This window comes from Priapulus caudatus, unplaced genomic scaffold (assembly GCF_000485595.1).
Source record: "Priapulus caudatus unplaced genomic scaffold, Priapulus_caudatus-5.0.1 Scaffold694, whole genome shotgun sequence".
Classification (NCBI taxonomy): Eukaryota; Metazoa; Priapulida; class Priapulimorpha; order Priapulimorphida; family Priapulidae; genus Priapulus; species Priapulus caudatus.
The window spans coordinates 62,868-88,554 of record NW_014577755.1 but is presented as its reverse complement, the minus strand read 5'-3'; the positions used below and the strand labels follow the sequence as shown (position 1 = coordinate 88,554).

The 25,687-nt window shown below is 44.2% G+C and overlaps 2 protein-coding genes across 4 annotated transcripts in view; both read right to left on the bottom strand.

The window, feature by feature from the left end:
- The window catches only part of LOC106812860 (adenosine kinase-like), a 14,946-nt gene extending 7,132 nt beyond the window's left edge, over nucleotides 1-7,814 (bottom strand). The window contains exons 1-6 of one of the 2 annotated variants that reach the window (XM_014816851.1): nucleotides 7,749-7,814; nucleotides 3,979-4,053; nucleotides 3,486-3,539; nucleotides 2,078-2,156; nucleotides 1,084-1,262; nucleotides 327-432 (exon numbers count right to left, since the gene is read on the bottom strand). In XM_014816851.1, coding sequence (XP_014672337.1) covers nucleotides 327-432; nucleotides 1,084-1,262; nucleotides 2,078-2,156; nucleotides 3,486-3,539; nucleotides 3,979-4,053; nucleotides 7,749-7,801 — 546 coding nt within the window. In that variant the 5' untranslated portion in view covers nucleotides 7,802-7,814. Of the gene's footprint in view, nucleotides 1-326; nucleotides 433-1,083; nucleotides 1,263-2,077; nucleotides 2,157-3,485; nucleotides 3,540-3,978; nucleotides 4,054-4,153; nucleotides 4,228-7,748 lie in introns of those variants that run through there. The other variant, XM_014816852.1, reaches the window with a different exon arrangement.
- A 2,035-nt stretch (nucleotides 7,815-9,849) lies between these two features.
- Nucleotides 9,850-17,972, bottom strand: LOC106812862 (peptidyl-prolyl cis-trans isomerase-like). 2 transcript variants are annotated; one of them, XM_014816854.1, is made up of 5 exons: nucleotides 17,791-17,960; nucleotides 15,653-15,683; nucleotides 12,850-13,035; nucleotides 11,817-11,892; nucleotides 9,850-11,122 (listed from the first exon to the last, which is right to left on the bottom strand). In XM_014816854.1, the coding sequence occupies exons 1-5, from the start codon at nucleotides 17,899-17,901 to the stop codon at nucleotides 10,990-10,992; spliced, it is 537 nt and encodes a 178-aa protein (XP_014672340.1). In that variant the 5' UTR covers nucleotides 17,902-17,960; the 3' UTR covers nucleotides 9,850-10,989. The 2 variants fall into 2 exon arrangements, with proteins under 2 accessions (XP_014672340.1, XP_014672341.1); XM_014816855.1 differs by lacking the exons at nucleotides 9,850-11,122; nucleotides 11,817-11,892; nucleotides 12,850-13,035 and adding an exon at nucleotides 13,184-13,528 and having other exon boundaries at nucleotides 17,791-17,972.
- Between the last annotated feature and the right edge of the window lie 7,715 nt (nucleotides 17,973-25,687).

Sequence of the window (25,687 nt, the reverse complement as noted above, 5' to 3'; positions counted from 1 at the left end):
GAGGACCAGATGGGAGGTTGGGAGCCTGGGAGGCTAACTCCTTACAACAGGGAGGACCGGATGGGAGGTTTGGAGCCTGGCAGGCTAACTCCTTACAACAGAGAGGACCGGATGGGAAGTTGGGAGCCTGGGAGGCTAACTCCTTACAACAGGGAGGACCGGATGGGAGGTTTGGAGCCTGGGAGGCTAACTCCTTACAACAGGGAGGACTGGATGGGAGGTTGGGAGGTTGGGAGCCTGGGAGGCTATAACTCCTTACAACAGGAAGGACTGGATGGGAAGCTGGGAGGCTAATGTTGTTCCCCCACAGTGACGCGTGAACTTACGGCAGTGTACACAAGCTTTGCTCTCTCGACATGCGCCCAGTTCGCTTTGTCGTCCAGGTGCGCCTTAGTGAAGCAGTTAGCCGAAGCTAGGTTCGCGACCAACGACCTACGAGAGACAGAGAGAGAGAAACTGTATACGCTGTATATTTTGCGGTTTAATTTTCGCAAATTTCGTGAACGCGTCCCCGACCGCGAAAATAACAACACGCGAATAAGTCATACTGAATAATTCATAATTCACCGACCGCAAAATTAACCACTCGCGAAATTGTCCGTCAAGTCTGAATTCGCAAAAATATCTGTACGCGAAAAATATGGTGCATACAGTAGATGCGTCAAAGGCCGTGATCATGCAATCATGCATAACACTCCGGTTTTAACGTAGATCTCTTCCAGATCAGTTGATCGAGGTGAAATGATGATAGCGATTTAATCCCAACGTTTTAGCAACAATTTAATAGCAACAAACGATAACGGGGCAACCGAACTTCTTGACGAGACTGGTCAGGGATAAACGCATACATCACAAATAAGACGCACGCGGCTGAATCGTCGCATCAACGCCCCATTTCCCGTCTCGTGCTCGCTTTCGCGCCACGAACTGTCAACAGGTGTATCTGAATCTACTGGACATTCGCTGGCGCCACCTGTTATTGCCGGTGGCGCCACCTGTTATTGCCGGTGGCGCTACCTGTTATTGCCGGTGGCGCCACCTGTTATTGCCGGTGGCGCCACCTGTTATTGCCGGTGGCGCTACCTGTTATTGCCGGTGATGCAGACTGCGCATGTTCCCGTGGGTTCGCTGTTGCTGCCGTTGATCTGGTAGACGGTTTTCACGCTCCCTTCCTTCATCGCCTTGGTCATGATGTCGCCGTGTCTGTCCTTGGCTATACAGCCGAAGAAGAGGGTCGCAAACTCCGGCGAGCCGGTCATCCACTGCAACGACAGATTCATTTTTTTTAAATTTTTTTTAAATTTTGCACTTTTCATTCATTTGTACAGATAATTTCAGATAGTAGTAAAAAGGGAGAGAAATAAATAATATTATAGAATCGATAGGTTTAAGGTGAATGTGCGTAGTGGTCAAAGTAGCAATAAGCTTTCGAGTTGACCACTAAGACACACGCGAGAGAGAGACCAACGTAAAGCTAAGACCACCTCTGTATAAAGGACGCTTGGCGTTTCCTCTGACCGATCCTTAATATGCATGTTTGACTGCATAACACCCAATTTCCACATACACCGCTAAAAAACCGATGGATACACTTTCCTAGAACTAAGAAAAATTAATAATCAACCGCCTTGAAAGGACCTGACCCATGTCGTGAGATGCACACCCATCTACAATAATTATTACTTTTGTGTACTATTACTACTCACTATTACAGTTGCAATTAGGCCATCCTTAAAAAATTCTATGTTTGCTGTCCCCCGACCCATGATTTTTTTAGTGGGTAGGTATAGGTAGGTCTTCTTTTTTTGTGTGAGGCATAATAGTTATTTTAAGTCTGTCCTCATGTTTGCCACACATGCTTTGTGTTTCAGTCTTACCTATGAGGAATGTAAAAAGAAAAGAAAAAAAGTGGAACCCAAAATGTAAAAAAAAACTTTTGGGTCGAGGCTATTTTCGTGGGTCGGTCGGAGGACAGCAAACATATAATTTTTTAAGGATGGCCTAATTAGTTATGTGCACTAGTTGTGTAGAGTATTGCTAGGCGTGCTGCCCTCTATATCAATGTAACAACACCAACCTGTGCAGTCCTCAGTGTGTTCTGAGTGGCGCCCCCTGGTGTGAACTCCACCTCTGTAAATTGGTGCATGTCCTCAAAGCTAGAAACACAATCACAATTATTGTCCCTCACTGTTCAAATCTTAATTAAATTGATCATCGTCATTATCACAGGGGTAGAAATTAACTTTTGAACACGGGAGTCCAACCCTCAAAAAGAGGGAGTCCGCAGCAAAATGAAGGAGTCCACAGTCGGAGGTTCAAAATTTAACATATTAACAATAACGCATGTGCTTATTACCTCCGCCAGGGGCGTGGCGGAGGTTATGTTTTCACCGGCGAATGTTTGAGTGTTGGTTGGTTTGTTTGTGAACATGCACGTTTCAGTTCACTTGCGCTAGGTGCGCTGGGCGCTGGCTGTAGACTTACAAACACGCAACCACAGGCTAAGGGGCAACCACAGTCCTCCCCCACCTGCACGCTTGCACTAATCCGGATCCAATTAATTAATTATTTAATTAATTAATTAATTAATTAATTTTTCCACTTAATTAATTAATTAATTAATTTTTCCACTTAATTAATTAATTAATAAATAAAATATTCCACATTGAGAGAATTCAGCTGCCTTGGCGGAGGTCTGTGCTCTCCGAGTGCTCTAGTTTTTAAGATTCATGCGGTTGCACGTCTGCCAAATTTTCTTTGCACATTAGCTGAAAAAATACGGTAATTCCGCGAGGCCGTGCTCCGGAACGAAGTAGCATGGCAGAATTTTCAGGGAGTCACACGAACTCCTGCACATGTCAAATCAGGGAGTCCGACATTAAATCAGGGAGTATTTGACTCTGGACTCCCGTTAATTTCGCACCCTGTCATCATTGTCATTGTCATTATTATTATTAGACTTCTAGTACAGGGGACATAAACCATGGCTTTGAGGTTTGGACATAGGAAGGAGGATGCACACAAGGATGGACACGCCCGTACGTCGGCCTCGTCACAACAAATTACATTGTGCAGAGGGGAGCGAGGAGAAAGGGTAGACCATAATAAACATATTGTTTGTTTGCCCTCACCCGACCGACCCGCCAAAAAAGGGCCCACTCAATATTTTTCCATTGATCTTTCCCTTTTTTTTTGCAAATTGTATCACTGTACATTATATAAATCTGTAGGTAATACATTATATGTACCAAGCAAAACAAACATTCAACATAAAAGGTATCTCCACAGAAGCACACCCGAACATGTAGACACCATGCTGAATTTGTAAAAAGACCCCCCTCAAAAAAAGAAGAAGCCTACCTACCTACCCACACCTTTCAGCCTGGGTCAGGAGAGAGCAAACAAAGATTTTTTTAATTGTGGCCTTAGTGCAAAGGTCAATGCCACCGCCAGAGTTACGAAGCTAAAATATGTGAGCTACTTACATGTCCTTATGCTTTGCATCAGCAAGTATCGCATTGTCCGGCAGCAATTCATACCTAGGAGAAAAACAGCGTGTACCGTATATCCTTAAAGTTTGACCCACATCTAAGTAGACAGCTATCAGGAGTACGTGTCATAATATGACACTCCTGCATTATATGACACATGACACATGTCTATAATATGACACTCAGGTGACACATGACACACGTCTATAATATGACACTCAGGTGACACATGACACACGTCTATATTATGACACTCAGGTGACACATGACACGTACACGTCTATATTATGACACTCAGGTGACACATGACACTCAGGTGACACATGACACTCAGGTGACACATGACACATGTCTATAATATGATACTCCAGCAGAACTTTATATAAATCTGTCGCAGAGAGTGCACATCTGATCCCGCACTAAACTTGCACACCAGGTGGCGTCATTGCGCGTCACGAGCCGCCAAGACGACCCACGATACACTCACTTGTCTAGGAATTCCTTTGTGACGACAGCGGCAACGTCTAGCAGTGGGTTTCCCATGCCCAGCAGCATGCCTTCACTGAAACCGAAGAGCGGACGTTCGATATCAGATGGGTTATACGAAACACGACGAGGGATTGGGACATGGACCGCGCGGCACAAACCTATACAACACGTACCCTTCAACCTGCTTCTCCATAGAGCTCGGGCGTGGTCGCGTAACAAACACTATCAGTCCTACTGTGAGTAATAACGCAGCGGGGTCATAAAACATGTAAACGTCCCGTCGGAATGACCGATCAGACGTCAATCGTCTACGAGGGAGCACGGCGGTTTATCTATATGTGTTAGGTGCATCAGGAAGGGGTGTTGAAGCACCAACTCCAGCGTACTGCGCATGACCTGGTACCAACTAGCATTCGCACCGAGCGAGTAACGCAACCGTGACTGCACATCTCCCCACGACGAGCGACATCACGTGTGAGAGCAAGCTAAGGGAGGGAGGGAGGAAGCACCCTTATCAGTGTTTCCCTTGCATTGACACGAGCGAGGCGGGCTGCCGAATTCTCAGCCGCCACACAGAAATTTATCTAAAACACTGCCTCGCTGATGAAAATCGCATACAGTGTGTTCAGCACAGCTCAGAATGCACCAAATTGCGCCATTTTTCCAAAAATTTTGTCTGCTGTGCTCGCTTTGTTAGAACCTCTAAACGCTCAAACACACACACACACAAAATATTTTCCACCTCACTGACAGTTTTGGCCAGAAGAAACACTGCTTATAATAGCAATAGCATGCCGACGATCATATCTACACCATAGCGTGGAAAGCATCGAGATTATCAGTAGATTTTTGTTGCCGTACTATCTGTTTACATCATAGCGTCTGCGATCCAGGGTAAAAGCCTTCAGAGGTTTCTTGCTGTAGCCAGAGTCAGATAACAGGAGGCAAAGTGCAAAAGTGACGCGCGCTGAAAAGCACATCTCTGACCGAGGTCAACGAGAAACTGAATGGAAAATATCTCCACCTCACAGTCTCACGAAGCCATTTAGTTTATCGCTGCCACGGAGTGTTTGCACTATGCCACGTGCATACCTAATATTACATTAGTCATGTCCCGATGATCGATCGAAAGTCAGTCGTTTGCAGCAAAGGACTAAGCGCTCAATTATGAAATCAAATATTCGATTATCAAATATAATCAAATATAATACTGTTACATGATACATGCGCTCACGCACTTATGCCCTTACGTTCGCAGGTGTGTACGTATTTACGCTGATAGAGTCTATGTTCCCCAGGGTACTGCCGGAACGTACCCTGGGTACGGTCCGGTATACCGGAACGTACCCTGATAACTATCTAGCTGATATGGTTCTAGGATTAGGGTTAGGGTTAGGAAGTAGGCGTAGGCGACTCCCTAGACTCGTTAGTGGAGTAGGCGAGGTACGGTCCGGCATATTAGATAGTAGTATTTAGTACCAGGGTACGGTCCGGTAACCCAGGGTACGTTCCGGCAGTACCCTGGGGGACATAGACCCTATCAGCCGTATTTACGCATGCATGCACTTACGCACGCAGGCACGTACGTATTCACGCATGCATGCATGCAAGTACTTACAAATTCTTTTCATTCTACAAGCTGGGACAGCCTTTTGCAATATCAGCTGTATCTGTAGATCTATCAGCAGTACGGATAAAACCAGTTCATTCAGGATCAAGCCGGCATCAATATGATTACCAAGCATGTATTAGACTGGATACTGGGCAGATATACGATATGCCCATATACTGTGTAAGTGTAACAGAGCTGTATTTCATTTGTGCGCGGCTCACAAGGGGAGGGGGGACTTATGATTGGTGTGAAGTGGTGAAAAGTGGAAGTGAACAAGTACTACAATGTACATATATGTATTTATATATAAGTGTGCTTGCCATACACACATTTTGTGCATTTATCCTTTGTACATATCTAATCACATATTTGACAGGGCCATAGCAGGTGCAAGGGGGAGGGGCAGAAATGTACATAAATCTGTAAATTACATGAACATTGAATGGTAGTCACGTGTCCAGAACACACCATGCACGTGGCTATGACCTCTCCCGTACGTAAAATGGGTGGGCAGTGTGTTAGATCCTGCACACAACCTATCTATTAAACTGTGCCACTTGCTAACCTCAAACAACCTTAATTACCTGAAGAAGTGCCTGGGCTTCAATGTTAGAATAAAGTAGTCAGGTAAAAACAGATTTACTTAACATTTTTACCAAATAAGTTCACACTTATGCACCAAATCCAGTTTTCCTCCATCATGCTGTCAGATGTGATTTTTGGAATGTGAATGAAGCTGTTGGTCACAAGAAACGATGTCTGAAATCTCTCTTAAATGTGCATCTAGGTTCAAAGTTGCATAAAAATGCTAAGCTAACACAAATACTTTCCTCTACAATGAAAGCCCTTCCATTTATGCAGAAAATGCTGCATGGTGCAATGTGGAGGTAGCATTCCTTGATCAATCCTAGTTTGGGACCTCGACATAATATATATAGTTCGCATACGTGCCAAACTAGTTAGTTCAGAGAGCTAAACTAGGATTCGGCCACATTCTTCATCAGGTGGGCTGTGTGCAGGATGAAAACAGTACCAAAATGTGGGTTATCTACGCTCTATGATATGTATATATGTTTGATCTATGTATTGTTTTTATAACGTATGCAATGACAAACTAAAATCATGTTAAGTGGCAGTGGAAAAAATACACGGGGGCGGCAGGCGATTTCTCCCCCGAAATGCCAAAAAGAGCCCCCGAAAACATGATATCGAGGGCGACCCCCCCCCCAAAAAAGACGCCCTGGAAATTGATTGTCCAGGTCGGTCCCGCGCCTTGCCGCTCTCGCTCGGCGTTGCTGCGCTGCGATGCCTAGGCCTCTGCCGCTAGCTGCAGCCGGTTGCACGGCGCGGTAGAATTCATGGTACGGTGTGACTGTCGAGTGTTTACCATTTAAGCATGCATGTGTGTACTGTACTGTATTGCATTCAATCAAGCGCGCGCCGCCGCCCGTGCGTATATACGTGTGTGCCTGTGCGCGTGCTTGCGTGTGTGCCTGCGCGCGTACATGTGTGCGCGTGCGTGCGTGCTTGCGTGTGTGCCTGCATGTGTGCATGCGTGTGTGCGTGCGTGCTTGCGTGTGTGCCTGCATGCATGCGTGTGTGCGCGTGTGCCTGCGCGCGTGCGTGCCCCTAACCATATTAGATAGTTACCAGAGTACGTTCTGGTATACCGGACCGTACCCAGGGTACGTTCCGGCAGTACCCTGGAAGACATATAGACCCTATGAGTATGAGTATGAGTATGAGCCTCAGTGACAGTGGCAGCTCTGGTGTCAAGCGAACATGTATACCGTGTTAGCACTGTTAGACGTGTTGCTACTGCTAGTGATACAGTCAAGTCAACTCTCCAAATTCCGAACGTCTTCAAAACCAAACCTCACTTTAAACCTGACGACATTCTTAAGACCACCACAACTATCTGAGACATGTAAGATGCACCACGCCCTAGTTACTAGTATAAACCGAACTGAATAATGGACAGTCCCGAATCACTGGACTCAGGACTGTACAACAACATTCGACAGTCAATGACGATCAATGCATCGACGAGACATCGTCACGCCGCTAGTGTGGATATAAATGAGACTACACTCCTATGCAAACACATAAGTGACAAAATAAATTAACGACAAAAGAGAGATGCGTCTATATATTACCTTATTGTTTGATCTTCGCGCATCTTCTTCGTATTTGGTTCACCACTTGCCATGCTGTCCCAACAAGTACGACTTGACCGCCATCTAGCGAGACGACTGAGTATTTTTATTGCCACCACTGGCACAATTCTCGTCTTAGTTATTATTACAGTATTATTAAATATTTATTCCATGTACAATTCAAATACATGTACTGAAGACCGTCTTTTTTATGGAGAAAAACCTCTCATAAATGCATTAGTGTTGATCGAGCAGTTAAAATAATAACATTTCTGAGTGATACCGTACAAAACACCCAAAACAGCACTATACAACATGAAGAATAAAAATTATACAAAAGCGACAGTACATTTTGTACAAGTAAAGCTTACGTACAAAGTAACTACTTCACGCGCACATTCAGAATACATCATAATGGATTCATTGTTCTCCTATCTGCTATGTTGTTAAAATTGTATGCCAAAATTGATGTGATTTGTGTTGATAAAATATCAGGATTGAATAATACTAGATCCATAGCTACGTCTACACGACGAACCTTAACTCCAGTTAAGCGTCTACACGGGGCTTTAACTCGAGTTAGCGTTAACTCGAGTTAAGGCCCGTGTAGACGCTTAATTAACTCGAGTTAGCTTAACCTCCACGATAGGCGGCAGCACTAGTACGATGTACGTACACACGCACGGACGCACGCGTACTTACACACGCACCGTGACGCACGCACACACTCATGCACGCACGCACGCACGTGTACGTGCACACGCACACACTCATGCACGCACGCACGCACGTGTACGTGCACACGCACGCACGCACTTGTACCTCAACACACACGCACGCACGCACGCACGCACTTGTACCTGCACACACACGCACGCACACACGCACGTGTACACACACGGACGCACGCACGCACGTGTACGTGCACACGCACGCACATGTACGCACTCACGCATGCACGCACGTGCACACGCACGCACGCACGCGCGCACGTACGAACGCGTACCTGCGCACGCGCGCACGCACGTGTACTTGCACACGCACGCACACACTCATGCACGCACGTGTACGTCCACATGCACGCACGCACACATACGAACGCACGTGTACGTCCACATGCACGCACGCACACATACGAACGCACGTGTACGTGCACACGCACGCACGCACGCACACACGCACGTATACGTGCACACGCACACAGGCACGTATACGTGCACACGCACGCACGCACGTATACGTGCACACGCACACACGCACGTATACGTGCACACGCACACACGCACGTATACGTGCACACGCACACACGCACGCACGTATACGTGTACACGCACACACGTACGCACGTATACGTGCACACGCACACACGCACGCACGCACGTATACGTGCACACGCACACACGCACGCACGTATACGTGTACACGCACACACGTACGCACGTATACGTGCACACGCACACACGTATACGTGCACACGCACACACGTATACGTGCACACGCACACACGTATACGTGCACACGCACACACGTATACGTGCACACGCACACACGCACGTATACGTGCACACGCACACACGCACGTATACGTGCACACGCACACACGCACGTATACGTGAACACGCACACACACATGCACGCACGCACGCACGCACGCACGCACGTATACGTGCACACGCACGCACGCACGCACGTATACGTGCACACGCACGCACGCACGCACGTATACGTGCACACGCACGCACGTATACGTGCACACGCACGCACGCACGCACGTATACGTGCACACGCACGCACGTATACGTGCACACGCACGCACGCACGCACGCACGCATAATAAATCGGTAATAATCGCTATTGGGTGTTGTCGTGTAGACGCTACATAATCGCCAACTCGAGTATTCAATCCTGATATTATCTTGCAATTATTGATTGCAATAACCACAGTTTTCAACAATCCCTCTTTTCCTTTGCTTACTACATAGTTCCTAAGTTAGCTTCGCTCATGCTATACAGAAAGGCTAGCAACTTTAAATTAAACTCAATAACAAAATTAACCATGAAAACGATTAAATCATGTATTAATTCAAGAGAAAACAGCAGATCTGTGACAGAACTAATGAGTTTTATTTATCAGAATTTGGGGATGGATTCACGACACGGCAAGAAACGAGAACACCTAAAAAGCAACAGATCTGAACGTAACCAGACAACACAAGAATGCCACAATTTCTTGGTGGCTTTTAAACAAAATTTGTAGCATGTTGTTTTTTAACGCTTGCGAGTTTATTGGCAATGTTTATGACTAACGGACTACACAGCCCTTCCTTTTCCACTTGCAGCCACTACACCATAAGTCCCCCACACCCAAGCAGTGTCCTGGATCTCTGCCACCATCCCCTCACATATTCAAGTACTAGAACATTCAGCTGCTAGTGTATAAAAATAATGAAAACTTCACCGAGTCATGTATAGAGTGTCTGTGCATGCTAAATTATCAGAACTGCTCTACGTATATGAGATGGCTTCCCTGGCGCTGTAGGTATGCACCACAACCACGGAATGTATACATACAGGTAGTGAGTGAGCTTTGTATCAAGTACTGTCATTAGTGGCCCTGTGACAGGAATGCACCGGGTAGCAGTAGTGAGTGAGTAAGCCAATAAAATAAGTCTAGCAGTTATTCCTGGCTAGATCCAGACAGCCACCGGTGCTCCGGTCAATTGAAAACAACAACAGTGCGGGCAAAGCTACAAGAACTAACAGTAGTAGTAGTAGTAGTGGTATGAAGCACCTTCCTATCATAATTAACACAGTACGAATGTAACATTTGTCACGTTAGACAAAGCTATGGCATGATCATCAAGGAGACACCAAGGTCAGGCATCCTCCTCTTTGACCATTAACCCTTTATCTGCCAGTAACCGGCATCATGATTGTAAACTCTCTAAATAGGACAAAGCACAAAGACAAGGTGGTGGTGAAGGATGAACGAACAGACGTAGTTACCCGAGTCGTACTGCACACACACCCAGCGAGCCAGCAACAAATCGAGAACACGTCAATTCACACTAGTAGTGACACGCGATCGTTTGAACTACAAGTGTTTCAAATTTCCACAGAGTGAACAAACAATGCACTTAGTACTATGCCTCTAACGTCCAAGTACACCGCCATAGCGCCGCTTTCCAGCAGTGTGAACCATGATGACAGCAACACGATAGATAGCAGACGACGTCACTGCTTAGAGCTGGCCGGATTCAGCAACAATGATCTTCTTGCTGGTTTTTCCACTCTGAGACCCATAGCTCTCACACTTCTTGATTACGTCCATGCCATCGAGGACCTTGCCAAAGACGACGTGCTTTCCATCCAGCCTGTAAACACAATCCCATTGATGTAGATCACTGTATGTACGCATAAGGCTGCGTTTACACGATCGATTTTTGTCAGCAAATCGTCCGAGTCGTGCAAGATAGAACACGTTCTATTTCTCCAACTCGGCGACTTGACTCCGACGCAATCGAATTTCAGCCGATTAATTGGAATGTACTCGGGTCAAGTCGGGGGCAAGTTGGAATGCACTTGAAATCGGTACGATTTGCTGACCAAAAAACGAGTGTAAACGCAGCTTAACAGCGACGGCAGATCAGCATTTGTCAACAGATGACAAAAAGGCGATATTTGTTACTGCACAGCTGTGCCCATCCGGATTCCCATGCCAATCACAGAGCATGAAATTAGCCAAAATGTTAACGGGTCCACGAATATAGTTTTCATAGTTCCATGCTTAGCTAAAAGTATTAGCTTTGTATTTATTAGGCATACTCATGTTATTTCAGTGTATCAGTAGAGTTCTACTTGTTTGACAGGAATTGCTGGAACATGATTTACTTCTTAGTAGTCACTAAGTAAAAACTAGTCAGGAAATTGGTAAATATTGTTGATATAAAGGCAAGATAGGCAAAATTTTGAATAGACCAAGTTGAAGTGGACTGATTATATGGGGGGTGGAACCGACAGCAGCCGGCAAAATACCGCCAATTTAGCACGCTGCAATAGACTACTCACCACTCGGTCTTCACAGTGCAGATGAAGAACTGTGAACCATTTGTGTTGGGACCTGCGTTAGCCATCGACAGAGTTCCTGTGTAAGAAATAAACAATACAGAAAAACACTATTATTACATATCTGATCACTGCTAGATTACTGGGACAGCCATCGAGAGAAATGCATGTAAAACAATCACTTAAGCTGGGTTTACACTACCGACTTTATGTTGGCGAATTGGACCAATTTCGCAATTCGACAACTTCGAGTTGGCGAAAATAGAACATGTTCTAACCTCCCAACTAGTTGCCATCGATCGGTTGGTAGCACAACTTTTGCGTTTTCACTGCCGATTGTCGGCTGTAGTTGGGATGTTGGTCCAATTTGCCAACGCAAAGTTGGTAGCGTAAACCCAGCTTTACATTAGAGACCTGATCAGGAGTTGTGGTCGTCAACGAGAGCAGGCAAAGTGTCAGTCTGAACCGCGTGAAGAACAGGAGAACCGTGTAAACCGGATTCGTAGCGCCAGCCATACGACAATCGCTATAGCGTCCGGGAGATTTACTTTTCACAGATAGGGAACGCCAGTATAACCACGATTGCAATGCTAGACTGGAGCTAGACTGTGACGACGAGCAACACCAAGAACAACCGACACACACGCGACGCATGATGGTAGTTTTCTACTCCAAGGTGCGAAATTAGCGTGAGTCCGGAGTCAAATACTATACACTGATTTATTGTCGGACTCCGTAATTGGACATATGCAGGAGTCTGTGTGACTCTCTGAAAATTCTGCTATACTAACTGGTTCGTTCCAGAGCACGGCGTATTTTTTATTTATATTTAACATTCCGTATTTTTTCAGCAAATGTCCAAAGACAATTTGGCAGACATGAAACCGCATGAATCTTCAAAATAAGCACACGCGTTATTGTTAATATATCTTTAGTTTTGAACTTCACACTACAGACTCCCTCATTGTGAGGGTAGGGAGTCCGTTGGACTCCCTTGCTCAAAAGTTAATTTCTCCCCCTGCTACGGATCGCTTACCAGGCTGAACGTGCTTCAGCTTGAAGTTCTCATCGGGGAACTTGGCTCCGTAAATGCTCTTGCCTCCAGTGCCGTTGTGGTTTGTGAAGTCGCCACCCTGGCACATGAAGTTGGGGATCACGCGATGGAATGTCGATCCACTGTAGCCAAACCCCTTCTCACCGGTGCACAGAGCCCTGAAGTTCTCTGCCGGAAAAAAAACATCACCATCCATGTAATCACTTCCGAATATTATACAGGGCATGAAATTAGCGAAAATAGAACATGTTCTAACCTCCCAACTAGTTGCCATCGATCGGTTGGTAGCACAACTTTTGCGTGTAGTTGGAAGTTGGTAGCGCAAACCCCGCTTTACATTAGACCTGATCAGGAGATGTGGTCGCCAACGAGAGCAGGCGAAGTGTCAGTCTGAACCGCGTGAAGAACAGGAGAACCGTGTAAACCGAATTCGTAGCGCCAGCCTTACGACAATCGCTATAGCGTCCGGGAGATTTACTTTTCACAGATAGGGAACGCCAGTATAGCCACGATTGCAATGCTAGACTGGAGCTAGACTGTGACGCGACGAGCAACACTAAGAACAACCGACACACACGCGACGCATGATGGTAGTTTTCTACTCCAAGGTGCGAAATTAGCACTAACCCCTTCTCACCGGTGCACAGAGCCCTGAAGTTCTCTGCCGGAAAAAAACATCACCATCCATGTAATCACTTCCGAATATTATACAGGGCATGAAATTAGCGAAAATGTGAACAGGCCCACCCAACATTTTAAACAGGCCCTTACAAGATATTATTATCCCGACATTAATTGCTTGCTATGGGCTATGTATGAGCCACGAGTTGATGTTTACACCGAACAATATAGGAATATAGGAAGTATAATGCAGCAATTTAACTACAAAAGTAAAAAGTGGGAATATTTTTGTTAGTTCGACTATTTACGGTGACGTAATCACTTTAATAAAAGTATTAGCTTTGTGTTGATTAATATTAGGCATACTCATAGTATTTCAGTATTTCATTGCTATCAGTGGAGTTCTACTTGTTTGACAAGAATTGCTGGAACATGATCTACTTCTTCGTAGTCGCTAAGTAAAAACTAGTCAGGAAATTGGTAAATATTGTTGATGTAACGACAAGATAAGCAAAATGGACCGATTATATGGGAGGTTGAACCGGCGGTTTAGGGGGTTGAACCGCTGGCTGCCGGCAAAATAGCGCTAATTTCGCGCACTGCGAACATGTAGCAGAAAAAGTTCGCACACGTGTCATCCTCAGCTTTCTAATTACAGATACCGAGATAAATGCTAGCAAAAAACCACAGTCACAACCACAGTCTGGCTAACGAAATCGATGCGACACCCAATATAGAAGCAGATGTGGAAACTGTAGCAGTGCAACACTGGTACACAGCATACTGCTACTAATAGACCCGCTGGGATGACAGGCACCCAGTATCACTTCCACCTCCCATGTGCAACTGTTTTCTGATGGAAAACTCGTGGAAGAATATCGACTAATACAGTTCAGCGTTCCAGTATCACTTCCGCCTCCTCGTGCGCAACTGTTTTTTGATGAAAAACTTGTGGAAGAGTAATAGAGTTTATCTTTGCTCGTTTAAATCTTTAGAGCTGATTAACAGATTTAGAAACTTCACGAATTTTGCTTGGTATGGAAATCTCCTGAAGGATGTTCCTTGTCACTACAGCTCTTGAATGGCAGATACGAATAGCAGTTATACAGAAACAGCACTGGTGACTGCTTCAAGTCTACTTACGGTCGATTTTTAATTGCTGGCATTACCTGATGCTCATCAAACGCAAAACTATAGATTTGTGCAAATTCTTTAAAGACAACTTATGACTATAATTAATGGTTCACAGATTATAGTTTTTACAACAAATAACGTGACCATGAAATTTATGCACTGGTCAGTGAATTGTTACCCCCCCCCATGACCCTCTGGAAAAGGCGGGGAATTTAGCACTTCCTTAGTATTAACAACAGCAAATTCTCCGCTCACAAGGGGCAGGTAGTCTATTAAAAGCCCCTATAACAGGGGATCATTTCTCAGATTCCAAACAAAACAAAATGCTGGTTGGGGTTTCATAAAGTCCAAGTATTTATTTATGTGACTTTCTGTCATGTGACACCTTTTTCAAATAAACGTATCAATTGGTAAACTACTGCAGACTTTGTACGAGTCACACACCTTCGGTGCGAGCTGTTAATTGCTAAATCACGGCTAAATGGCCCCGCTGGTAAAACGTCTCGTTAATTTCCCAGCCACCCCGAGCTACTGTCGTTAAATCCTGGCTGTGACCGCGTTAATTCCCCGCTCTGTCGCGGGTGTCAGGGATTTCAATTGACTGGTGCATTAGTCAGACTTCCAACACTAATGAACTATAATAAGGCCACAATTAAAAAAAATCTTTGTTTGCCCTCACCCGACCCAGACTGAAAAGTTTGGGTAGGGAGGTAGGCTTCTTTTTTTGAAGGCGGTCTTTTTACAAATTCAGCATGGTGTCTACATGCTTGGGTGTGCTTGTGTGGAGATATCTTTTATGCTGAATGTTTCTTTTGCTTGGTACATATTATAATGTATTGCCTACAGATTTATATAATGTACAGTGATACAATTTGTAAAAAAAGAAAAAAGAAAAAAAAGAATGGGAAAATCAATAATTTTTTTTGAGTCCGCCCCTTTTTGGCGGGTCGGTCGGGTGAGGGCAAACAAACAATATTTTTATCATGGCCTAAGAGGCTATTTCTCTCATGTCATACTTGTGAAAACGTACCTGCAGTTTTTGGGACGACATCAGCGAAAACCTGAAATACAGAAGAAAGAAAGGTCTTTCAGCAATCGATATCGCAAAAACTACAGTGCACACAGAAACAGCCGACAACCACTGAAATGGATGGGTAGCAAGGGGCAAAGATCAGACGAGTAGCTAGACCTACACCACGAATTTGTTTTAAATGAGCCCGTGCACCAGCCCGGTTTGACATGCCTATGGCGTTTGCTTTGCCTTGCTGGCCACACACCATTGCTCGTGACCTTGAACAAGACTATACGCAGCCCAGCCTGTATTGCCATTAATACTACTAGTATCAGACAGCCAATTCAATGACCAAACATTCGGGTACAGCAGGAAGGTCAATAAATCGATAGATTGTTGCCAGATGTTTATTGAGCAGACACATAGGCAATTATCCATCATATACATTACATAGCATACTTTTACAATAAAATTCTGAATTCATAAAATTGGATAACTACCAAGGATATATATACACAAAAAACATGACTAGCACACTTATTTACATTGTGGTCCTTGTTTTGCTATGCCTTGAATCTAACAATTACACTACTATCAGCAATAACTACTGAAATATACAAATTTGTAGTTTTAACCAGTCATACAACGGTACATTCTCATAAGACGATACAAACTTTTCTTATGCCTAATTTCAACCGAATTCTTTTAGCAAAAATCATACTCCTCTGCCTCTAATGTTTCTACCTTTTCTATCGGACATTTCTTAACACTATAAGTATAATAATTTACTTAAAACTAGAATAAACAGAATTTTTCCTAACTTGCTGTGGTAGAGAGTTCCAAGCTTCAATTGCAGTATAGGTAAGAGTTTTTCGCACTGCTTACCACCCTCGGTTTAAAAATAGACATCTCGACTTCCCTTGTATTGAAACTATGAACTTCTGATGTTAACGTGAAACCTTCTTTCATATACTGTGGGCCGAGATTATGTAATATATTAAAAACCCTATTGACCTTCAGTTGCATTACCCTGAACTCTACAGCCTTGAACTCTCTAGCACCTATGTGTGCTCTAGTACCTAGGTTGAGGACCCATCTAATGCAGTAATGGCTTTATTTTGACTCACTTGCAACTTAGCCCTTGTGCGCTTTGTGAGACTGCTGTACCATATACTGCTTGCATAGTCAAAATTACATTGAATTAGGGCAGAAACTAGTAATCTTTTAGGACGTGGATATTCGTCCGAGCAGTTGTTGCGCATGCGCTGTTCATGTTGTATTACATAAATGTAATATAATGCTAGTCTAGGGAGGCGCCTACTACTTAACCTTAACACTAATCTTAACCCCAGCCCTAACCCTAACACCAACCATAAACCGACCAGGTTCTCTTATTATACGCTCGGTTTCGTATATATACGCGAGTGATAGTACCAAACACTATCTATGGTGTATAACCACATACGCAACGCATGTATGCAGGGGCGTCACAGCCGTAGGGCTGCCGTAGCAAAACGCTACGGGTCCCCAGCCTAAAGAGCATAAAATAATCAAAAATCTAAAGGGTAAATAGCATTTTAGAGCATCTAGAACAGCGCATGCGCAACAACTGCTCGGACGAATACGAACAGGTGTCCGAGGCTCGGACGAATATCCACGTCGAATCTTTTACATACCGTGTTTAAATACTTAGCTTTTCTGGAAAGAAATTTCAATCTATTGTTAACCTTTTTTACAACCTTAATTCCCGTTACCTAACCACTCATGGAGTCTTCCAAGTCTATTCCTAAAACTGTATTTTTATGTGCAATTGAATTGCCACTCCATTGGCATTAGCCTAGGCGTGATTACATCTGATGTCCAGTTTTTCATTACTACCGTATCCGCGAGTTTGTGTTTACTCAGTTTAGCTCCAAAAATAATACTTTGTTTTTCCAAGATGCAAGGATAAATTATTATCATTGAGCGCATACTAGTATAAAAAGTCAGATACATGATAGTAACAAACTGATGGACAAAATAGTGTTGCAGTCGCATTCTACCGGCAGAGTACGCATGTCATTAGCGATTCAAAGATGTCCGCCATATTCAACCGCCAGTGTACAATTTTTACACCCCCTGCAAAACGCCGGTATATGTCAAAGCTAAACACTCACCTCGAATGTAACTCTTCCCATAGGCTGCCCGTCTGCCGTCAGGTCGAAATATGTCTTAGGATTACCCATGGCTGTTGTGAGTGTCCTAATAAACCGGCTAAATCCTAGCATCCAAACCACAAAAATCTGCTCACGGCGTCACGCTGGTGGAAGGACTGAATCACATCGCTACGCACGCTTATATAGACACGCACTACTTTTGGCGGAAATGCACGTTTAAATGAACTACAGTTAGAGCAAGCTATGGGAAGAGGCGCGTTAAATCTTACAAGAAAAACTGATCATTATGCTTATTTAATTGAAAATTTGCACATTTACTTTTTTTATTCGTAGGTGGTTTTATTAACTGCCGGGTACTATTTTTCGCAGAATAATCTAGAGAAATGCCAGAGGGTGGCGCCACCTAGCAATAATAATGGTTACAGCGCGCGTACTACAGGAAAGGTACTTGGAATGTTTCAATAATAATTTATATAATCATAGTAGGTGATTTTTATGGAAATAGTTTTTAATAGGTATTTCGAGCCTATTACTATTAGATAGCCGCGGTCATAAGAAACGGTCCATTGAAACGTGGCACCCTGAAGTCAAGAAGACCTCTGTCGATTTTGAATGCCCTACCCCCACATTTACGAAAATAAGGGGGCATTAATCACTGGCTCGGTTTAAGTATAGAGATGATGTCCTTGAGCCCTAGTACACTACCTACTCGTTGACAGTCAGACAAATGAAATAGGTATAAATTTCGTTAAGAAAATGCCTGTAATCTGTATTCTGTAACTCCTCACAGGGACATTTCGTGTTTATTTACCATAAACATAATTTAGAGATTGTTACTCACCAGGGGCGTAGCCAGTATGTAGCACTGTAGGCCCGGGGCTACACTTTTTTTGGCCAAGTTATCTTTTTTTTTAAAACACCCATAATTCAAATCCATAAGCTTGCTGGACGAGTTTAAGAGTCTAGGCAGGGAAAACTATTGAAATGAACGTAGCAAGAATGTCAAGAATATGGCTAAATTAGGTGACCTATTCTTCTGTCATCTAGGCTGTCATTTCTATCGCATGCCGTTTCATTCAACACTCTACCCGCCGAAAAAGACTAGGATCCGATCTTGTCAGTTTTTTAACATTTTAACTCGTTCGTAACACTATTTTAACTCGTTTGTGTTTTTTGGGTTTAAAAGTGATATTGAATTAGGTGTCTCAAGTTAGCAAGAGGTCAGGGAACCAGAATGAACACTCGGGAAGGGCCGTTTCCGGCCATCTGGGGGGTTTGTAAAACCAAAAATTTTCTTGTACGCTCCGCGCCAACCGATGGTGGCGCTCCGCTCAGATAGTCGTGCCTACAACTTTGAAAATCCTGGCTACGCCCCTGCTCACTATTAGTATTATTCACTCCTGATGTTATTATTGAAACGTTCCAGGTACCTGTGCCAAATACCTGTGCTAAGTCGTCTTCTTTTTCTTTGTAGGGTACGCAGCAATCTTCAAGTCTTTAGCAGTTTGTACTTGGATTCATCACAGCGACAGACATGGTAAATGTGATGAAAGGAATCCTAGTCGAATGGCAAGTAGTTTATTTTTTATTTTTATTTACCTATTTAGATTCTAAGGTGTAAGGTGATTCTTTTACAATGAATTTTGAGTTTAAAAAACTTACAAAAAAGTTATCACTACCAGGTATATGGCCCTATATACACAAAAAGTTTAACAAGCACACTTTTTTACATTGTGGTCTTCACAAGTTTGAATTATAGTATTAGTAGATGATACAGCATCTGCGTGCGTCGGTTACGATACGATAAGTTGATGGGTCCTACTGTGTTATGTAGACTACTGTCACAATTTTTAACGGCCAGGTTCTAGGCACATCACTTGTACAATCCTAGTTCATGACCCCGCAAATGTTTTTTTGCAAAGTAAACATCATATCTGAAATACATAAAAAAACTAATGTTACCCAGCTAACATGTAACCTTTTCGCATTTGGTTTGGTTTGAAAAAAACGTTTTTTTAAGTTAGATTAACGTTTTCGATATTCTTACTAAATACTTGAAATAAAAAAGTATGGAAAGTAAGTTAACGTTTGCTAATACGCTATGATCATGGGAACATCTTCAACAATTATAGCATGAATGTTGTTGGGTAAGTTTGCTAGGTTGCTGCCTTTGTTGATAGCGCACGATAGTTTGTGAATAATAATGGTTTCTTAACGTTCGTTAATCTCGTTTCACAGTGATCCGGCGATGAAGCAGTTTCTGCTGAACCTCGACGAAACGAATGCGTTTGGGAAAAAGTTTGTGCTGCAGGACCTAGACGATACGCACCTGTTCATTGCGACCGACATCATGAAGCTGCTGCAGGAGAAGATCGATGACCTCACCGACAAGCTGCACTTCCCCATGCAGGAGAAACCGCAGTAGAGACAGCGGCGAATTCACGAGTGATGCTGCGTGTTGCCAATGGCAACTTACTATCTGCAACCTGACTACTTCATTGAACTTGAGATGATACACAGGAGAACAAGAAAATTAGAAATCCGTTTGATAACAACTGACCAGTGTATTTTTTCGTAATTCGTGGCATCGTAACTGCTTACGAGGATGTTTGCAGTGATTGGCCGCATTCTGCTCGATCAAGTAGGGATTCGGGTGTACGCAGCAACGATGGTAGCAGGTGGCAGCACTGCTCGGCTTGTGTGGTCGAGTTCTACTCTCTGCTGCTCTTACAACCATCGTCGGTTTTCAGCAACGACTGTCGTCATGGTGACGCTGCGTCCGTTCCCGCATCACGAGGAGTGTTGCCCCCAGAACGTGACCCCAGCGCTCTCTAACCGTGAGAGCCACCCGCTGGTGGCAACGCGGTTAGTGAGTCAATAGTTGAACGTCGGTGTCGGCGCTGTGTGGTGCTGGCAGTGCCGTGCTGTGTACTACTAATGTCGGTTTACAGGGCGATTCATGCGCTACGATTGTATACGGACACGCCACGCTAGTTTGGTGGTGACAGGACGAGCTCCAGTGCTCGAGATTTAAACGATATTCTATAGGAATGAGCGTTTTGAGAAGATGATTTCTGATTTCTGTTGCTGTTATATCCTACGACTGTAAATATTTATTGTTCTACAATGTGCTCTCATTTGAGTTGGATCTCAACATCCCAAGTTATGAAATGGGAGATAACTGCGTTGTTATCGAATACATAACTCAACCAATGTATATTGCAAATGTTTGTTGTTGTTTTGTTAAGATTTATTTGTCAAATTTGGCAGTTATTAAACCATTTGTCGTGCACGTGTGCAGGTTAGCACCAGATGAGATATTTTACAAGCTTCACGTCCTACTGCACTCAACATAACCTTTGCTGAGGTTGTTGGAGAGAAAACACGAATAAGATTGACCAATCTTGCGAGTTTCACAGTAAGCACATACTTATATAAAATTATATTTTGCAAAATTAAGCAGAACAATATATTCACAACAAGAAGCTTACAGCTACCATAGGAACAGCTGTATTACCATGCGTATTAACCGGAATATGGACCCTTAGATATACAGTTAGGAGTCATTATCAACCGGAATATAAACTATTAGATATATAGCTAGGTGTCATTACCTGGAATATAGACTTAGATATATAGCTAGGCGTCATTACCCAGAATATAGACTTAGATATATTATATGTATATATATATTATATATATATATATATATATTTATATAGCTAGGTGTCGTACTGCTGGGGCCTTGCTCTGCAATCGTAACAACAAAATAAACCTCAAAAGCCATCGCATCCACTTCCCCGCGGCCGAGGCCCACATACACACCGTGCCGCCGGTTGGCTCTTGCCTGTAGAATGCAACGTATACGCTTTCTGTCAGGACTTCTACACTGTTCTGCTGCTGCTGCTGATAAACGGCTATGTTACAACCACATTAACTAGTCATTAACCGCGCTCTCTCCCTGTCTGTCTGTCTGTCTCTCTCTCCACAGCATCCGTTACCGTGCGCACATGCTGAAATCCATCGTTGCTTGCTCGCATCAATCGTGCGAGCGCGCGCCAATGAACAAACAGTTTCTTCCCGAAGAGCTTTCACGTTATGTGACACACTACTTGGAAAATAATAACGTATAGGTAATATGCCTGTATTCCAGATGTACGCGATCCTATCATGTAGGAGCAGCTACAGAAATGTCTCCTACACTACGATACAACCCAATTGGGGACTGTATACGCCATATTTTTCGCGTACAGATATTTTCGCGAATTCAGACTTGACGGACAATTTCGCCGTCGGTGAATGATGAATTATTCGCGTTGTTATTTTCGCGGTCGGGGGACGCGTTCGCAAAATTCGCGAAAATTAAACCACAGCGAAATATACAGCGTATATACAGTACGCCCCTGATAGCAGTAACATGGGGTCCAAACTTGACCCTGTAGGATGACCTCTTAAGAAAAAAATTAACCATCACCACTGCGCGATATATGGTCAACGTGCTGGTAGCCATGGTAACTAGCATGACCTAGCAGTGGCAAGGACAAACAACGTCATCTCGAAGCCAACGTACTCGTGCGGCCAATCACGACGCGTCGTTATTCTGCCCCGCTACGAACGTATGCATGCTTGGCGCTAAGCAGGTGGGAAGTAACACCACATCAGCTAGCATGAACGCAGACACGCACGCAGATACGCACGCACGCAGATACGCACGCACGCACGCACGCACGCACGCACGCAGATACGCACGCACGCAGATACGCACGCAGACACGTACGCAGATAGGATCGCGATGCTACATAGAGGAAACTACGATACATGTGCGTAATACGACTGCTTACACAAGACCAGCAGCCTTAAGCTGGGTTTATACTACAGACTTTGTGTTGGCGAATTGGGGAGTTGGACCAACTTCCCAACTATACAACCGACAATCATAAAAATTGCGTGAGCAACCAATCGATAGCAACTAGTTGGGAGATTAGAACATGTTCTATTTTCTATTTGAAATATGAAAGATAATGGATTTGAATTGCGGCCATTTTGAAATCCAAGATGGCGGCCACCGACCGATAATGATTTTGATTGTAATGGATTTCTTGACCCCGATAATGTTGGTTTAGACACCAAGATCATGTTTCTATGTTGAATATTAGCTGAAATATGAAAGATAATAGATTTGGATAGTGGCCATTTTGAAATTCAAGATGGCGGCCACTGACCGATAATGGCAGACGTCCCAAGTGTCCCGGTCTCACCGGGATCGTCCCGGTGCGACATGCTGGTCCCGGTGCCCCGTTAAGAGTCCAGAAAGTCCCGGTCGTAACATTTTTCAGCCATATATTTTAAAATTTACATCAGAAAATTACTAAATTTGCCGTGGTTGTTGATGTACTTTGATTCCAGCGAACAATAAAAGGCCACAAATGTCAAACACTTTTGTTTTCACAATAAATTTGCATTTTATTTTACATGTATACTTTATCAAAAATGGTGGTGTGCCGCGACAAACTCATGTCACAGACCACCACAACTTTTTTCCTGTTTTTGCGCACCGCGAAAAAACGACGATGGACCATTATTACAAGTGATCCCTTTCTTGGATTTTCCTAACTTGGGACCTCTGTAATGGTTTTGATTGTAATGGGTTTCTTGACCCCAATGTTGGTTTAGACACCAAGATCATGTTTCTATGTTGAATATTAGCTGAAATATGAAAGATAATAGATTTGGATGGTGGCCATTTTGAAATTCAAGATGGCGGCCACCGACCGATAATGGTTTTGATTGTTATGGATTTCTTGACCCCGATAATGTTGGTTTAGATACCAAAATCTTGTTTCTATGTTGAATATTAACTGAAAAAGATAAGATACTGGATTTTGATGGTGGCCATTTTTAAATTCAAGATGGCGCCCAGATACCATACCGATGGAGATGGGTACCCGATTTCATATGAATGTACATATCTTAAACTACCGTTATGCCAATTTTCACGCTTTTGTCAAAAAGTGCACAATTAATTCATCTGATGTTTGGCTCTTACTATCTAGTGGCCTGTACTATCTAGGGCAAACTAGCCTCAAACTAGAAAATGGCGGCCACTTTGGATTTATGCTAATTAGCCAGTTTCCCGTGGTTCGATTTTGGGAGATTTTGCAGTTAGGAGGGTCCAATCCACAACTTCCAACTATAAAACCTTCTGTTGCAATTTGTTCCGGGTATTTCATATATTGACTGGACTTAAACTCGGAGTTGCCGAATTAGGAAGTTGGTCCAACTCGCCAATTCGCGAACATAAAGTCGGTAGTGTGAACCCAGCTTTATTCTGCATATGGTCGGTTTTCTTGCACCCTACTTTCATTGCTTACCAGACATTCACTTGCTCATGCAAATACAATGTACCACAGCCACAGAAACTTGTTAAATCAATGTTAATCACTGAATTTTCTGCCCACTCAAGTCCCGAAATCAAATAATTACACCTTGCATTACTTTAGGCAATACATATTCGTACTTTCATACAAAACATAGCAGAAACATACCTTAATTGCTCAGTCAAACGCTGCCATACTTTATGACCTGTCCCCCTATGACTCCATAAAATTTGACATACTACTTGACCGCTAACAACAGATGACAAAGGCAGGATCTTAACAGGTGACAGGGGTAGGCTGGCGACAGGGGTAGGCTGGCGACAGGGGTAGGCTGGCGACAGGGGTAGGCTGGCGACAGGGGTAGGCTCACGATACCATGTTGCAATGACACCAAGTCACAGTGCCCCATCGCAGCACTACAACTAAAATCACATGCATATAGCCGAACCGTTGCAAGCGAAACAAACCTGATGTGAAACTATGCTAACCTAGAACGTAAACCCATTCCTTCGGAGACGGACGATCTCCCAACGCGTTCCCCGCGACATAATATTTACATACACACGCACACGCACAGACAAAAGCACCCTCTACCCGAACAATCTACACGCACTAACCACAACTCTTACCACACTAACAAGACACCGTAAGCCCGGCACAGACCTCCCTCACCCTCCCCCCCCCATCTACTTCGCTGACCTGAAACTAAATGATTCGCGACTGCACGGTATTCTCACCCGCTAAATACTCGCGAATGCACGTCCGAAATCTGCGATGACATTCCGGTATAAGGCTGCGTGGGGTTCGTGTACAATCTAACGTAGCGACACAGCATGAGAGAGATCGGCATGGCGCGACACGGGACAAGCGACGCTAGCTCATCTACACCTCACTACCTTACATGCTCACATTCAATACCTCGTCAACTCTCCCACCTCGGGTAATCAGTCACCGTGCGTGAGGGCCGGGGTGACAAACACGAACGAAGGGTCACGACCTCCGCCCGAGCAAGAAGTGCACGCGAGAAGTCGCAAGTGACTCCGACGTCCAGAAATATCATTATTAACACGGATCAATCGTTAGTTCGATTTCTCGTTCACGTAACACGAACAACCACGCACTCATACTGTCCAATTTTTAGAGACTTAGGGAGCAATTAGGGGGAGCACAACCATGACAAGGTGCAAACACAGGCATTAAAAAAGGCAACCATGGCAAATAAGAAGGGCAACCACGAAAATAAGGAGCGCAATTGAGGCAAGTAAAGCGGGGGACACACCGTGACATCGCTTGGCGTGGATGACATTCGATCAGCGTCGGCGGGTCGAGGAGGAGGAGGAGGATGTGAATACCTGCTCGAGGAGGAGGATGTGAATACCTGCTCGAGGAGGAGGATGTGAATACCTGCTCGAGGAGGAGGAGGAGGATGTGAATACCTGCTCGAGGAGGAGGAGGATGTGAATACCTGCTCGAGGAGGAGGAGGAGGATGTGAATACCTGCTCGAGGAGGAGGAGGATGT